At 42.0% G+C, this 16,619-nt stretch overlaps 1 protein-coding gene across 1 annotated transcript in view; it reads right to left on the reverse strand.

The window, feature by feature from the left end:
• Positions 1-16,619, reverse strand: part of SORBS1 (sorbin and SH3 domain containing 1) — a 204,791-nt gene that overhangs the window by 50,718 nt on the left and 137,454 nt on the right. Inside the window, exons 19-22 of the mRNA XM_011999903.1 lie at positions 14,243-14,326; positions 10,273-10,338; positions 9,600-9,701; positions 5,915-5,964 (exon numbers count right to left, since the gene is read on the reverse strand). Coding sequence (XP_011855293.1) covers positions 5,915-5,964; positions 9,600-9,701; positions 10,273-10,338; positions 14,243-14,326 — 302 coding nt within the window. The remainder of the gene's footprint in view (positions 1-5,914; positions 5,965-9,599; positions 9,702-10,272; positions 10,339-14,242; positions 14,327-16,619) is intronic.

Consider the following 16,619-nt stretch of genomic DNA (forward strand, 5'->3'; position numbering starts at 1 on the left):
CTCCTGACCTCATGATCTGCCCACCTTGGCCTCCCAAAGTGCTGGGATTACAGGTGTGAGCCACTGTGCCCGGCCACAACAATGTTTTTAAGTGTATCATATCCATCAGCTCTTCTAATGTTGAAGAGAGACCATTTGTTTCGCCGTACAAAAGGGGAAACTGAAGACTAGAGTGTCAAAGTCATTTGCCCAAGGTCACAGAGTACTTGCTCTGTTCAAGGGTACCAGAGAGGATGAGAGAAGCCGCCTTATCCCCTCAGCTGGTTGAGAAAGGCCCAATCAGGAATAGCAGCTGAGTACTTAACCAAACAAGTTAAGTTCAGAAGCTCAGCTCTGAGCAGCCTTGATTAAGCCAGATTTTGGTTCAGGAAGAGCAAGCAAGAGCTAGCACAGAGAATTCAGCCTCTGGCTAAGATGCAGAGCTGGCTGCTGAGTTTCAAGGGGATTCAACAAAAACACGCTTGCTGGAAGAATAAAGTGAGAGAACAGAGCAATTATCCTAGGGCCAACTATTTCCAATTGTGCTAATGGGCAGGCTCTGGAGGCAGTGGACAGAGTCCTGGAGACTGGGATTCCCACTTGACTCCAGCAAGGAATGTGGATCAGTGGAGGCAAACCCATTCTTGTTGAAAAACTTGCAGTCTGTTTCTCTTGGCCTCAATTTCTTTCACTTGCAAAACTAATAGGCATGGGGAGATTGTACAAAAATCCACCTGCAAATCTGTTATGTACACAGACACTTCTTTTGAGCTCTAGACACATACATTCAACTGCCTTCTAGACATCCATCTGAATGTTTCTCAGGTATCTTAAACTCAACATGTCCCAAACCATCATCCATCGCCTAACCCAGAAAGCTCAGGAAATCGGTCCCCTTCTCCCTCTCCTTGCTCCTTAAGCCTAATCAGTTATCAAGTCCTGCTTCTTCCCTGTCCTGGACCCAGCTCACATTAATCCCTTTGCCCTCCACCTCCCGCCTTATCATCGCTCACCTACAACTGTACAACAAACACACATTGCTCCCCGAGTCTCCAGCCCTGACGCCCTCCAGTCATCTCTGTCTAGAAAAGATCTCATCATGTCATTCTACTGCTCATTTATTTGGTCAACAAATATTTACTGAGCATAAACAGGCAACAGAACAGACACAAAGTTCCAGCCTCACAAAGCTTATATTCACCATTCAAAATTATTTACTTATTTCAAGAAGAAGAAAAAAAAACCTAACTGTTGTTAACGGTGGCTTTGCAGGAGGGAGTCTAGATAATCCTGTAGAAGTTTCATTTTATAGTCTTTTGTACTGCATGAAAAACATTATATTTATGATGATATTGTTATTCACATTTTATTTGCAGCTTCTCTCTAAAGTTTAACCTTTCTCCCTCCACAGAACAATAGGTGCTCACTCCTCCCTCCTGGGCCCCATCATTGCATTTACCCCACTGGACTCTGGTTATTTACAAATCTGTCTCCCCTATTGCACCTGGAACCCCTTGAGGGCAGGAAGTTTATCTGCTTAATCTTTGCATGTCTGGTGCCTTGCGTGGTTGTTCAATAAATATTAATAGAATAAATGATTCTATAAAATTAAATGCCTACATGGATACAGATTTCTGACACATTTGTAAAGAGCAGGAGGACCTCTGCTGTTTCACACAGTTCTTCAGGTTATTATCTGTGTTTTGTTCTCAAATCAGATTAAAGGGAAAAAGTGTTTGCTAGTCTACCCTCACCATGTAGAGAAGAACTGCTTGTTCTTGAGTGCCACCTGCTGGTCAAATAGAGTAAAGCTCTTTGGTTAGGCAAAGAAGTTAATGCTGAAATACATTGAAATGAAAATAATGAGTAGTTAAGACTACTGATTTATATATCTGAAATACTAGGAAAATAAAGTACAAAACTGGACACACACTGTGATGTTAACTATAAAAAATATATATATAGAAGGCAAGGACTTGTAGTTGTATTAGGATACTGGGACTATGGGTGAATTCCTCTCCATTCCCAGTTCTTTTAATATTATCATATGTAATCAGGGTTAATTAATAAAATTCTCAACTGAAGTCTGTCCAAGATATTAAAGTGGACTTAAAACAACGCCATCGCTTCTCCAGTTGCCACAAAACGGTGAACCTGGGCCACCTGTGACTACTCCTTCTTCATTCTTTGGGTTAAGGTCAAGTCCTGCCAATGTTTCTGCCTACCCATCATTCCTGTCCAACCAGTGAAAACGGCTACGTTCAACTTACAAGCTGCCTGCCTCAGTGCTAACCAAGTTGGATTTCGGTTAATTAAGATTTACAGATCCATCCATTCATTGAGCAAACATTTACTGTAAGCTTTCCTTTGTGTCAGGCACCCCACTTAGGCTGGTTCCTCACCAATTTCAGATATAAGAAAATCTTACTCATTTGGATAAACTGGGGGAAAACCAAGCCCGATTACTGAAAAATTCCCAAATGGGAGAATAGCAGGAGGAAAAAACTCATTTATTCTTGCCAAGTATTTCATGAGAGCTGAAAAACAGAGACTTTGAAGACCTATTTTCAGTGATATAAATAAGAATTCTTGGTAAATTAACAGATTGAATGTCTTCATGCACATTCAGAGTGTCTGAAAACAATTTGCTCTTTTAATCAGCTTACATTAGTACCCTCCAATCCTGCTAACTCAATGTCATAAATAGTTTCTTAAATTGTTGGCAGGGGTTAAGGTTGTTTTTTGTTTCTTCTTGAGACAGAGTCTCACTCTGTCACTCAGACTGGAGTGCAGTGGTGTGATCTTGGCTCACTGCAACCTCCGCTTCCCGGGCAAGCAGTCCTCCAGCTCGGCCTCCCGAGTAGCTGGGACTACAGGCATGCGCCACCAAGCCCAGCTAATTTTTAAAGTACTTTTTGTAAAGAGGAAGTTTTGCCATGTTGCCCAGACTGGTCGTGAACTCTTGGCCTCAAGTGATCCCCCCACCCTGGCCTCCCAAAGTGTTGGGATTACAAGTGTGAGCCACCATGCCAGGTCTAAATTGTTTTTTAATAGCTCAGAAACATCAAACCTTAGTATATCTTCTGCTAACTTATTACCAAATTTTGAATCAGTATGGAGCACAGGAGAGTTTACTGCCAACCCCAGTGCCTTGGTCTAGAGCCTCACTGTTCCTAACCTGGATATGGCTCTGCCCTGAACCTGCTGAGGAACTACGGCATTACACTGCTTTGATGTGCCTATTTCCTCATCTATAAAATGGGGATTAAAAATAATGCCTCATCTTGGAATGTTCAGAGGATTAAATGAGGTAAGGTAGATAAAATACCAAGCACAGGACCTGGCACATAGTAAATGCCTGATAAATTGTTAAAATGGTGTTATTCAACGCCTGTGCTCCTTTCTCCCGACTGCCTGTGGTAGCATTTGCCACTTTGCCTTTTCATTTACTAACCTTATTTGTATGTGTGTGTGTGTGTGTGTGTTTTGCCCCAAAACTATTAAGGGACTATATCTACATTCCTATTAGAATGCAGAGCTTAGTGCCTTGGATCCAGTAGAGCTAGGGAATTCACTCAGCTAGCTGTCCCATGAAGCCCCTTCTGTCTTGTGCAGTTTCGGGGGATGGAGGTGAGGAGGTAAAGGAGGGGAGCAGGCAGCAGGGTTAATACAGGCAGTCGGGACTGCCAAAGTGACAAGCTGAGAATAAAGAGGTGGCCTGGAGGGACCAAGGAGAGCTTGCTTGGAGCTGTGGCCTTGAGGACATCCTTTATCTGCAGGTAGCCTAGGGTCATCTGGTGGGCTTCACCTCTGAAGGCACATCTCTAGGACCTAGAGGACCTGTGACTTATTGTCATTTTTAGAGCTGAAGGCCCGGCTCAATTGGAAGCTCTTTAAAAGGGAGCAAGCTGCAGAGCCAGAGTGGGGGACATGGGTCCCAATGCTACACATGAGCCCTGACACCTGTCATATTGGTGACTTAGTCACCAACCCCACAGTGAATGCAAGAGATTTTACACCAGTCCTTCTTCAAGGCGGGAACTGTCCCCTAAGGCAGTGCTTCTCTAGCTGCTATCTTAATATGTCTTCTTAATTTCTTCTTACGCTCCTGGGTATATTAATCATGAAACATACATATTTATAGAAGAAAAATTAACATGATGGATCTAGCTAGAGCTTTTGATCACTACCCTAAAAAGATGAAAGTTTTTCCATTTTTCCACCAAAATACCCAAATCCCTGCTGACTTTCAAATGAAACTCTTCCTGTAAAGCACGTTCTCCAGCAATGTAGGTAGGATATGTCCCAGAGACCACACAGTATCTGTCAAAAAAAACTTATACACTCAGCAACTCTGCTCATTGTGGATTTATCCAACCCTACTAGAATAGGTAATAGGGGTGTCTTCCCCTCACTGTCATATTTCAAAGAACAAGACACAGATGTGATGGTGACAAAATAAGAAAAGCTCCTACCAGAACAAGCTCCTTTCCTAAATTCATTGGGTGTACCAGGCACTGTGAAGACTGGGGCCTTGCCCTTGAGGAGTTTATAATACACTAGCAATTATAAAAATACAAGAGTATAACTCAGGTATACAGCAACAGAAGTAAGGGCCATAGAGGTACTAACGTGAGCCGGGGTACAGGAAGGCTCCACGAGGGCTTATCTATACAAGCTAAAATGTTTGCTATTTAACACGTGTAGAACAGGAGGTGAGGGTAGCACTGAACATTTTCAGCTGGGATAACAGCTTCATAGCAAAATGCTGAGAAAGGCTACAGGATTCTCTTCCTACTATAGGATTCAGGATGGTTTGGCAGGGGGAAGAGGCTGGTGGCACCCCACGAAGGAGCGGGGTACGCATGCATCATCCAGACAGAGTCCTAAGAACTGACAGAGGAAAACAGATGCCCGTCTATGTGAGAATCAGGTAAATTAGCCCCCTCTCGGCCCCCTCTTGGCCCCTCCCTCCCCTGGTCTTTTTTTTTTTTTTTTTTAGATGGAATCTCACTCTGTCACCCAGGCTGGGGTGCAGTGGCGCAATCTTGGCTCACTGCAACTTCCGCCTCCCAGGTTCAAGTGATTCTCCTGCCTCAGCCTCCTGAGTAGCTGGGACCATGCCTGGCTAATTTTGGTATTTTTAGTAGAGACAGGGTTTCACCATGTTGGCCAGGCTGGTCTCAAACTCCCGACCTCAGGTGATCCACTTGCCTCGGCCTCCCAAAATGCTGGGATTACAGGAGTGAGCCACTGCACCTGGCCCCCTCCCTCAGTCTTTACACCAGATGTGGCCTGTCTCAGTCACTCACCTCCCCACAAGAACCAGCAAATGAGATTTTTTTTCTTTCTTTTTTGGGACACAGTCTAGCTCTTTCACTGAGACTGGAGTGCAGTGGTATGATCTCAGCTCACTGCAGCCTCAATGATCCTCCTGCCTCAGCCTCCTAAGTAGCTGGAACTACAGGTGCATACCACCATACCCAGCTTTTTTTTTTTTTTTTTTTTTTTTTTTTGGTACAGACAGCGTCTATGTTGCCCAGACTGGTCTTGAACTCCTGGGCTCAAGTGATCCTCCTGCCTTAACCTCCCAAAGTGCTGAGATTACAGGCATGAGCCACCATGCCAGGCAAGAACTTTGATTCTAAACTTAGACAAATAAACTCCCATTCTAAAGGTAAAGATGCTGAAATGGGGAAAGTTCATGAAAGGTAATACAAATCATCACAAAATTAATTTGGAAGAGGAGAGAACAGAAGAAAAATAATTTGAAGACTACTATTAGATCGCTTCTTATCACCAAACTGTACATCATTCAGAGCCATTAGGCTGATACAAACAAAACACACTTTGGGTCCAAAACATAAGCTTCTCTCTTCCCATTTCTGACATTTAACATAGTAAGCAATGTAAACAAAATAAAATAGCAACTTACTATCCAGGAGTCTCTGAAGAAATTTCCGGAGTGGGGCTGATGGCTGAGCTCTGTAAATGTCCAAAAAAGAAAAAAAAGAAGAAAAAATAATAATGTAGATGATTTATTTTGACTCATATGTTTCAAGTCAAGAGGAAAAAGAGAGAGGTCAATTTCTTTTCCTAGTTTAGATCAGGATCTCTGGAAGTCACGGGGGCTGGATGGAAAAGGTCTTCGGTGCTGGTGGAGGGTGGTGCTCTTTCTCTGGGAGGAGACTGTATGGGCAGGTGGGCCTTCCTAATTTTTTGCCTTCCAGTGGATGCAGCCAAGGCCCTCTGGGTGGGTCAGGAGAAGGCCTCCTGGCTCATACTTATCTTCCGTCACAAGTCACTAGGTGACGGCCCACCGTGGGCCAACATGCTTTAGTGACATGGACAGCACATCCTCCACCAGCTTCTCCACAGCCCTCAGACCCCCTCTGAGCCCACTGCAGATCCCTTCATGCACCCCAAATGCCACATCCAGAGAGAGGGTCACCCAACACTTTAGGTCCAGAATGTACAAAAGCGTATTTTAAAATACCACGCTGTATTTAGATAACTTGTGTATGCCTGCAAATTTAGGAGTGCAGAAATGGGGAGATTTGCAATTTCACCAACCCTATTAATGACCATTTCGGCATGAATAAGGGAATGTTTTATAAAATTACCAGGCACCACGCAAAACGAAGAAAACAACCAAGAGCTACATGCAGAGAAAAGGCAACATAATTCTGTAGTTTAGGGTTTCTGTTGTCTTTGAGAGAAAAATGCAAAGGCTTTGACATGCTTGTTTTTAACAATAAGGTAGTAGTTGAATAAATCAATGCAAAGGTTAATTTTAAAGATACTTCTACCTTAAATAATGCCCTTATCTCTAACAATGACCATTTTAAAAAAAACTAACTATTTGGAGAAGAGACATTTAAGGAAAGGAGAGAAAGAAAAGGAAGAGATTGTGAAAGAGAGAAAAGGAAATGACAGGGAAGAACAGGCAAACTCACCCACTAGCCCCCTGCCTGCTGAAACCTGGTGGGCTTGTGTGCTTTCATTTCTGAGGGCACCTCTGCTCCGCGATGAGGACTGTACCCCACGCCACCGCCATTATTCCTCAGAAAGCACACCCCTCTTACCTCCACATCCATCCTCCAGCCCTTATGGCTGCACTGTCTTGCCTGCCCATCCTCTCCTTCTTGAGTCTCCTACCTCTGAACACCTGTCCTGTCTGGTCTTCCACCTTGAAAAAACTTTGACCCTGTAGAATCCTCTGGGAACACTCCCCTCCCTTCCTTCCTCCCATGGCCACATCTTTTCACTCAGTGCTATACCTCTGCAGGCTCCCGATTCTTTGCCGTATACTCTAACTGCCATGAACTACTCACCCAGCAACCTCCAAAGCCTTTGGAAACATCTTAGTCAGCACATCCACTGACCTTCCTGGGAGTCCACCTTTCTGGACCTCTGGGAAGATCTCACACTTTCTCCTCTTGCTCCACCACTCGCTTTTCCCTCTGCTTCTGTGAACTCTCCTTTCTCTCCCTCTCCCCTTCTACTGTTCCACGTCACCCAACGTCCCCATGTGTAGTCCTTGGTTTCACATCCTTTCTCTAAACACAATTCCCTCTTCAGTCTTTCATCTACTCCATCTACTCCCTAGTTGGGTGTCTTCTTCTACTCCCAGAGTTTAACCATCACCTCTCCTCAGGTGACTCCAATCCCCATCTTAAGCCCATGCCTCCTGCAAGAACCCCAGTCTTAAAGTTCCAACTGCCTACCGGATATTCCCTATATGACACCCAACCAACACCTCAAAGGTCATTACCTAAAGCCAACTCCCTCACCTTGCCTCTGCCCTGATCTTCTTCCCGGCTTTCCTCTGTGACGTGCTCACATCCTCATTCTTCCAGCTGCCTGGCCAAAACCCTAAGGTTGTCTTCGTCTGAATCCCATCCCTCAATTCTTTGCTCTTCACACCAGTTAAACTGTCCCACTGCAACATCCTCAGTGACCTGGCCTGCATCTGTCCGCCTCACTGCACGCTGGCACACCCAGCATGGGCTCTCACCATAGCCACAGTCACCATTCTCACTCCAGGACTAGTTGTGATCTCTTCTCACCTGGGACTTTCAGTTCCACAGTGGCTAATCTGGTCCCTTCACCCTAATTGGAAACTCAGCCCCTAACCCTCCCCTGCCGCCTGCCCCACCCATCACCTGTCTGCCTCACCCATGTGTGCAGTGCCTCTGGTGGCTCCTTCAAGTGCTGAGGGAGAGTGTGAGCCTAACCCCTGGCCCTGCTGGCTTCCTCACGCTCTGCTGTCTCTGGATTCCCAATTCCTAACACCCTCAAGCAACCTGCAGCTCCTTGGCTCCTGACTCTCTTATCCCAGACCCCTTGGCCAAATCCCCGGTCTCTTCACCCCTTCCCTGGTTTGAGTCTCTGATGCTCTCATGACTTCTTTTGTGCCCAAGTCACTGGGGCTGGAGATCTGACTCCCCTTGTCTCCGTTCTGCTTAAGTGTGGTATGGGTCCATCAGCAGTTTCCACTTTTCCTGTCATGGTTTGTGGACCTTCCTGGCCTCCTCAGCTCCATATTCCTTCTGTATCTTTTTTTTTTTTGAGACGGAGTCTTGCTCTGTCACCCAGGCTGGAGTGCAGAGATGTGATCTTAGCTCACTGCAACCTCTGCCTCCCGAATTCAAGCAATTCTCCTGCCTCAGCCTCCCAAATAGCTGGGAATACAGGGACCCGCCACCATGCCTGGCTAATTTTTGTATTTTTAGTAGAGACAGGGTTTCATCATGTTGGCCAGGCTGGTCTCGAACTCCTGACCTCAAGTGATCCACTTGCCTTGGCCTCCCAAATTGCTGGCATTGCACGCGAAGCCACCTCCTTTTGTATCTTCTCTAAAGATATCTTTTCCTTTTAAGAGTCTCTTTTGTTTTGTCAGGGAGCCCTCCAGGCAATTCTATGAACATTTGGTTTTTTCCTGTTTGGAAACCTACTTGCCACGGTGTCTTTCTCTCTCTCTCTTACTCTGTCTCATATACCCTTTAATAAACCGCATTTTGACATAGCTCCCTTTAAAATATCAATGCAGGCTCAGTTTCAAACACTCTTTTTGTGTGTCCAGGCCATCTGACCTCTGAGTGCATTTTTCATTGACAACTTTCTGACCTTTAAAATAACAAACACTACTACTCTGACAGCGCCATGCACAGAAAGGGTACCCAAAGCACTGCTGCTGAGTTTTTGAAACTGATCTCTGAGGTTGGTATCTCCCAGGGCTGCAAAAAAGACAAGGAAACTGCCAAAAATGGCTCCCTGAAAATTCAGAGAAGGCAGAGAGAGGCAAAGGAAGGGAACTTAAAAGGTCGCCCCTGGAAAGCAGAGGAAGAGAGTAAGGTGGGAGAGTAGTTTAGCAGCCTCTCTGCATATATTTGAAGAATCCCCTTTAAGGAAGATGCCAAGCTCAAAAGAAAACCAAGCAAAAATGAACTGGGTAGGGGTGGGGGAAGGAGTCTAAAACAGGAGTCAGAAAGCCATGCAGCCTAAAATAGCCAGCATCACTGTCCGTCACCTCAACTACGTCAACAACCATAGAACAAAGAAGAAAACAAAGCACAGCTTGAAAAGGAACTGATGGCATGAGAAAAACTAGGAAATACCTGTGGCACGTTTGCACTGGGTGCTTTATTAAGCGTCTCCATTTTTTCTAAATCTGCCTCTAACTCTGTCTGGCAGAGGCTGAGATCTTTGTCTAGATTAGTCTGGTTCAAGAAAGAAAAGATAGGAAAGAAGGTTTTAGTTTAGACGAAAGGGAGAAAGAATGGAAGGTTAAGTTAGAAAAAATGAATTTTTTTCTTAGTGTTATACTTTCATATGGCCAAGATAGCATGACTAAAACACGAGAGCTCACTGGAAATTAGTTGAAGACATGAAAACAGAGAATATAACATTAGGCATATAAAACAGAAATCCTGAAGTCATCAGAGCTTCAAAAGCCATTCTACTTGCCAAAGAGAACTATAAAAACCTACCTTTAAGGAAATGCCTATTTTCTCTTTTTTCAGAGTGTGGTGATGGTGACAAATACTATTGGTCAGAAGAACACATAATTGCTTTAAAAACCTCTAAACATTAGTATATGTCTTAGAGAATTTGTTAAATAGTTTTATTACCAAACCAAAAAAAAAAAAAAAAAAAAAAGCATCAAGTTTTTAAAAAAGTGATTTAAGAAAAAAACAAAAACAAAAACCAAAAAACAAACCCACAACACACTCACACTAACCAAGGCTAGAGAGCACACACAGTCCAACGGAGGAGGCACAGCGGAATTACCTTTCTATCCTCTCTAGGAAGGATAGAGCAGTCTCCAGGAGTATAATCCCATATCTTTTTGGGAGGCTGACGGGAAGCAGAGGAGGAAATGAAGAAATGAGCATAAAGACATAAAGACAAACATGGAGACTGGCTCAAACAAGGAGGGGCACACTAGGAGAACTGTATCAACACAGAAAGGTGAACTCAAAAGTAAGGGGAGTGGGTGCTGCCTACAGACACAAGGCTGCCTGCTGGAGCAGAAGCCTGAGGACTTGGGAGCTGGGACCATGACCTAGGAAGTCTGTTTCTATGTCTACGTTTCAAGAGCAAATCATCACTGGATTCTAAATATTGAAAACTTAAAAAAAGAAAAGAAGGGGGAAAGAAAAGCATTAACACACATTTGAACAAAAATAGAAACTTTTAAATTCCTCATTGTTCTTTTCAAACTAAGATTGACACTGAAGATTCTACATTTTTGAGGCAGTCTTCTGCTGTAAAATTCATTGTGTATTAACACGTATGTGAATCTATGATCACTGGATTGATCAATGGACTGAACCAAATGTACTTTCCATGGTTTGTAGCAACGAAATCCAAGTATAAAATGGGCGTTAAATAGTGCACTAGGCAATTTCATACCAGTAGTTTTAAAATCTCCTTTTACAATTTAACTAGACCTTGATAGTGGTGGAGACATACTTTTCATCCCCTCTTAGAGAACAGAGTTTAAACCCAGAATTTAAAGAGGGGACTATAAGGTTATTTTTGTTTTGTCTTTTAACTCTTCAAGTCAGATTTAGAGCTGCATTCCTAAGACAGAAATTTGCCAAAAGATTGTTGTAAGTTTAGAGGGTGGAACATTCAGAGGTTACAGGTGACTTTTAACTCTGGATCCTCTCTTCCACTTTTCTGCCTATTTAGACTTGAGTTTTCTTACATAATGACCTCTAGGGGGATAAGAAATAGGAGATCACTAACAGCTCCTAAACTTTTGTGCAAATTTCATTATAGCCAACTCTATGGAAGCATTCAAACTGGTTCACATTATGAAATTTTGACTTGCTCTTACATATAGAAATAACATCAATTTCTATAGAAATTAGAGGAAAACAACTTAGAAGAAAAAGCTGATTCCCAGGCTCTTTGTAATACATCTGCAAATGAGAAGTAATCTGATTCCAAGGTGTGTTCACCACTGACAGCAACAGGTCAGTAATGTCATCTCTGCACGTGTATATTCTGCATTTCGTCAAGTAAGTGATATTAGCAATTACCATTCATCTTTAAGCACTTGATACACTTGGACTGTTCATCTGCAGAAGCAGACTTTTTAAAGTCTAATGACTTATGATCATTTCTTTCTTTACTGCAATAAACAGGACAGTGTTTACAAATTAAACTGGTTTTAAATAATCCATCCAAAAATGGTCCCTGGAGTCTTGAACTATTTGCTATTCTAACAACTTGTTGGAGCTAAAAAGGTATCTTTTTAGTGAGAATCCTGCTGAAATTTCCGTTTGTTTTGGGTGGTTTAAGCGAAGGGGTGGAGGAAGCAAGGAGTTCAGGGTAAATGTCTAGTGTCAAAGTTCTGACAGGCTTTACTCAGGGAAAGTGGTTCCCAGTTGGTGTGACAAAAAAAAAAAAAGTAGAAATGCTAATTCCCATGATCTGGTAGTTTTGATTCTGCTTCTGAATGGCTGAAAAACTTTCCAAAACAACTTCCATGGTTTGTGCCACTTTATTTATTTATGTCTCTTATTCTTTTGTGGCAGAGTGGTTTGAGTAGGAAGTGAAGAAAAAATTTTTCCTTACCACACCTTCCTCCCAAACCCTGTTGGTTCAACTAGGTCATAAGCCCACCATTAGGATGCCTCAGACCATAAGGAGCTGTTCATTTCAGGGCTATTCCTCAGGATATGGGCATTGATTTAGTTAATTTGGCAAGTCTTCACAAGTATTACCTTTTAAAATAAGACCTACACAAAAAGGAACAGTCTCATTAGAAGAACTCTGAGGCCTGTGCAAAGAATGCATGTGGCTTCAGAGAAAATGCTATTTTGAAAAAGCATCTCTGAGTCTTTAAATAATTAAGAGGCAGTTAGAGCAATGGGGTAGGGATACAAGCTAGAGGAAGGCCCCAGTATACAACTGGACTGTGTTCTCAACATTTGTTTGAAGTTAGATGTGTGGTACCTGGAGTGAAGTTTTTGGCAGCAATACTGTTAATTTATCAAGCTATGCATGGAGACTATTTAATGTATGCTGGCATCAAAATACTATATATTATCCTCAAAAATTATTTGTAATGATAGATTTAGTAAAACATTCACAACTAATTAGGAAAAAAGTTCCACCATGTTTCCTGAAAGCTAACATTTTAGACAAACCTGATTTAGCTGTTTGGCAGATGAGATAGGCAGAAATTTGTGGATTCTGAAACAGACTTCAAAAAGCAATGGCATGGACTCTATGAAATGTAATTTAATAGCTTTTGCTTTCCTTGATTAAAGTGTGGCATTATTGTTTCATATACCAATCATGGTCTGTTTTGGGGGTGGGGAGACAACTACACACAGCAAAAGCTTTTCTTGGTGACATAATTGACCAGGTTTTAAGAAAAAGAAGAAAAGAGAAAGGGTTAGGAGACTGTTAAATACTGCACGTGGAAAAGATTTCCTGAGGTAGACTTAACTGATGTCTGAATGGTGAACAGCAGAGGGGGGAAAAAAAGGAGAGGAAGGAGAAGAAATGAGGTGTGCACCAATGCTTTGGGAAGGGGAGAAGGAGGGTGGAGACTTTGGGTCAGATGCGTCCCTCTCCACTGGTCACTAGGTGGCGCTGTTCATCCAGGACAGCTCAGCTGCTATCGGGAGACAGTGTCTAGGAGGGACCAGAAGAGAGGAACAAGCAGGCTGTTTGCAAGTCTGGTGCTCTTAACTCAGAAGATGCCTGAACTTTCAAAGCTCAGCACCGCCAAATCAAAGAGCAATTCCTAAGCACCACCTTAATTTCTCTTTGTCTTTGTTTTAATAAAAAATCTTAAGACATTTTACTGAACTATAAAATTCATTCCTGTCTGCAAATAAAACTATCATCCAGACCATAGAAACTCAAAAGCTGGATCCAATGCTTAAAGTCTCATACAATCATTGAATAAAATGTGTTTATACACTTAACTCCTCTACCTGTAAATTCTTTTTGCAGCTATAATAATTAAGACTTTAAAGTAACTAGAGTTTTAAAGTCAGTTTCCAGTTATCTCTAGAGGAAGGATGAGCTCAATTCTCCCTTCTATTTTATATTCCATTGGGTGCAAGGCTAAGAAAATCCTCCTTTAAGTGCCAAAAGTCAATTTGTACCAGAGCCGATTCAGAGATATCATGGGGCAAGAGTAGGCTGAATACTAAATATGCTCAAATTCCTTACTCCCATTTCAAACTTTGGGAAATAGAAATCATCCCCTAAAAGTCACCTATAATGGGGTTGCATTTGTGGGTCACATCTGCATAAAGAGGTCCTTGTTGGCCTGTTCTGGGACTTCATTTACATATGTGCCTTTACAAATGCTATTTAAAGCAGAGACAATGCTGGTCTTCTCAGTGTGTAATGCATTTTCAGCTTGTCTTTCACAGGCCATAAAGACTTTGGTCAAGGAAGTGAACCAATGACTGAAATAATGCCATCCACAAGGCATGTGATACTTGTTGTTAGTCGGGGGAGGTCTAAGACAAGCAATGATTATTATTTGTGTTTCTCTGGGATATTCCAGCAAGATATACTTCCAGAGCTCACTATCCTTTCTCAGTGAAGTAAGGCAAAGGAAAGCTCAGAGGTAGTAGTGAGAAGAGACAATCCCACTACGGACAACTAACATGACTGCTCCCTGCTTTCTGAATTCCTTACAAACATCTGATTCTTTAGCAGCAACAATGCATCCACAGCATTAGTTTAAAAGGTGTATAACCACTGAAGCTATTAAACTTACCGGTTTCCCAAACTCCAATTCCGAAAAGAATTTATACCAAGGTTCATTCTTTAAATCTATCTCTTCTGGGCTTATATCCCGACTCTATAGGGGTTGGTGATAGGGAAATGGAAGAAAGAGAAGGATAACATTATGCAAAGATTACATAGGAACAGGCCAGTAGAGATGCAGTGGTTTCCAGGTATATACAGCAGCTGCATTCAACAGCAGCAATCATCTGTTTTTACTGACAACAGCAAAAACAGGAGGGAGAGGACAGGTTTACAAAAACAGGGAAATTGAGGCAGGGGACAGTGAGTGAATCATTCTCAGCCCTAAGGCAGAAGAAAATGGACTACAGATGGGCAACTCTGCACCACACTGCTGCCTACACAACAAGTCTGAATCTGGGCATAACAGCATTCTGCAATAATCTTCAGTAATGTCGAAGAAAAGAAAGCTCTTTACAAAGAACTATTAGTTATGAGCAAATTACCTGGTGAGCACACCAAACATTTAGCCATCTATGCCAGTTGAGTAGAGCAGATTTTTATGGGCTAGTACAACTTTAGTACTTATTTGCAAAGCCACCTTAAGGTTTTCGAAATAAACGCAAATATTGACACTTTATAAAAGCCAATTGGTTAATACTGCATCTTTAATGGCACATGAGTAGGTAGGAAACCATGTCCCGTACATAGTAAAGTGAAAGTGAAAAACGATATAAGTAAAGACAGAGGACACAGTGAAAAAAACATTTTAAACAAGCATCCATGGTGGATGAATACAGACAGAATATACTTCGTATTTTAACAAATAAATGTTAAAGAATTGGGAAAAAATAAAGTGAAAGAAAAGCTAGACAAGACAGAAAACAGAACAAAGGGGAAAAAACTTCTGAGTTATGTGACAAAAATAAGTTAGATTTCTCACTTTATATAACACTATGAGGTATCAATAGACTGATAATTTGATTCCATGGGATATAATATTTAACCAAATAAAGTTCTGGCACCTATTTCATGGAGTAACACGTGTTTCTGGAAGAAACTCGCTGGAAAACGAACGCGTGCAAAGCAAATCAGGTTTTCCCCTTAATAAATTGGAGAAATGTTCACATCAGGCAAAAGTGTTTGAGGTTCATGACTAATTAAATATGTATATATGTTTCAAAAACGTTTGGTAATCACGAAAAGAGAATTGGGGTGATTTTCTACAATAACCTGAAATATAAAATGCATACACTTTCTACTGAGATTGAAAACACTGCACAACAAACTTCACTACTTCTGGGCTATAATATCTGAGGTAGGGGGTTGCCATGTCTGGTGTGCAGGTCTTTAATGCTAGTGCTTCACAAACCAGCTCTTCTTGACTATACTTTTCTCACAACATAGTTAACATCCCCTTTGCAGCTTGTAGAAATGGCTGCTAACTTTCTTAGTGACCTTTACCAATCCCTTTTTCTAAGATCTTTAAAAGAATCTTTAGCATTACTTTCACTTTTGCTACAGGTAGAGGACGATATGGAAATACAGTAGGGAACCTTCCTTTAACTGAAATCAAGCTAGGTTGAAATTGGAGGGAAATACATACTGAAACACAAGGCCTGTCCTCCTGCATGCAGATAAAACCCCCTCCAGTTGTCTTTAGGGACTTAGGGTTTAAATCCTGAAGGAGAAGGCTTGCTCTCACTGTAGTAAATGGATTCTATATTTATTCAATTCAGCGAAAGGAGGTACGATATGTACAAAAACACAACTATTCAGGAGTGGCAATTTAGACACTGGGACTTTCTAGATCCTACTATGATGGGGTTTCATGAAATCTATTTCATGTTTGTTATTTTTACAAAGATTATTTATAAACTGCCCTCTGGGGATGGTTAGGCTTTTTTTCTCTTTTCTTAAATAAAATGTACCAACTCTTTTGGGAAACTGCCTGAAAGTTTTAGTACTCATGATCCCGAAGTAATTAACTCATTTTATTCCCAAAGGTTGTCTGCAGATTGTTTTACCGTGGAGGTTAATGCTGTGCCCATAATAGAATCAGGAGGTTATGTCAAATAGCGATGGGTGAGGGCAACCAGCCTCAGTCCTTTGAGCTGCCCAGAGATAAAGCTAAAAAGGTGATACCACACAGCCCTCACATCTGCATTTGATTCTGCCAAGTATAACTCAGCTGTGGATCCTGTTATGGAACAGACCAATAGAAAAACATCCTTCTGGACACAGAGCAGGAACTCTGGCCTGGCAGACAAGGAAAATTCCATAACGCCTGGGGAAGTTCCTTAGTACCACAGGCTATTCTCCCAGCTCAAAAAAAAAAAAAAAAAAAAAACTAGAAAAAAGGCAAATAAGACACCAGAAAATTGCCAGCTTCTCCTCAAAGACAGTTT

This window comes from Mandrillus leucophaeus, unplaced genomic scaffold (genome assembly GCF_000951045.1).
Source record: "Mandrillus leucophaeus isolate KB7577 unplaced genomic scaffold, Mleu.le_1.0 Scaffold117, whole genome shotgun sequence".
NCBI classification, from domain to species: domain Eukaryota; kingdom Metazoa; phylum Chordata; class Mammalia; order Primates; family Cercopithecidae; genus Mandrillus; species Mandrillus leucophaeus.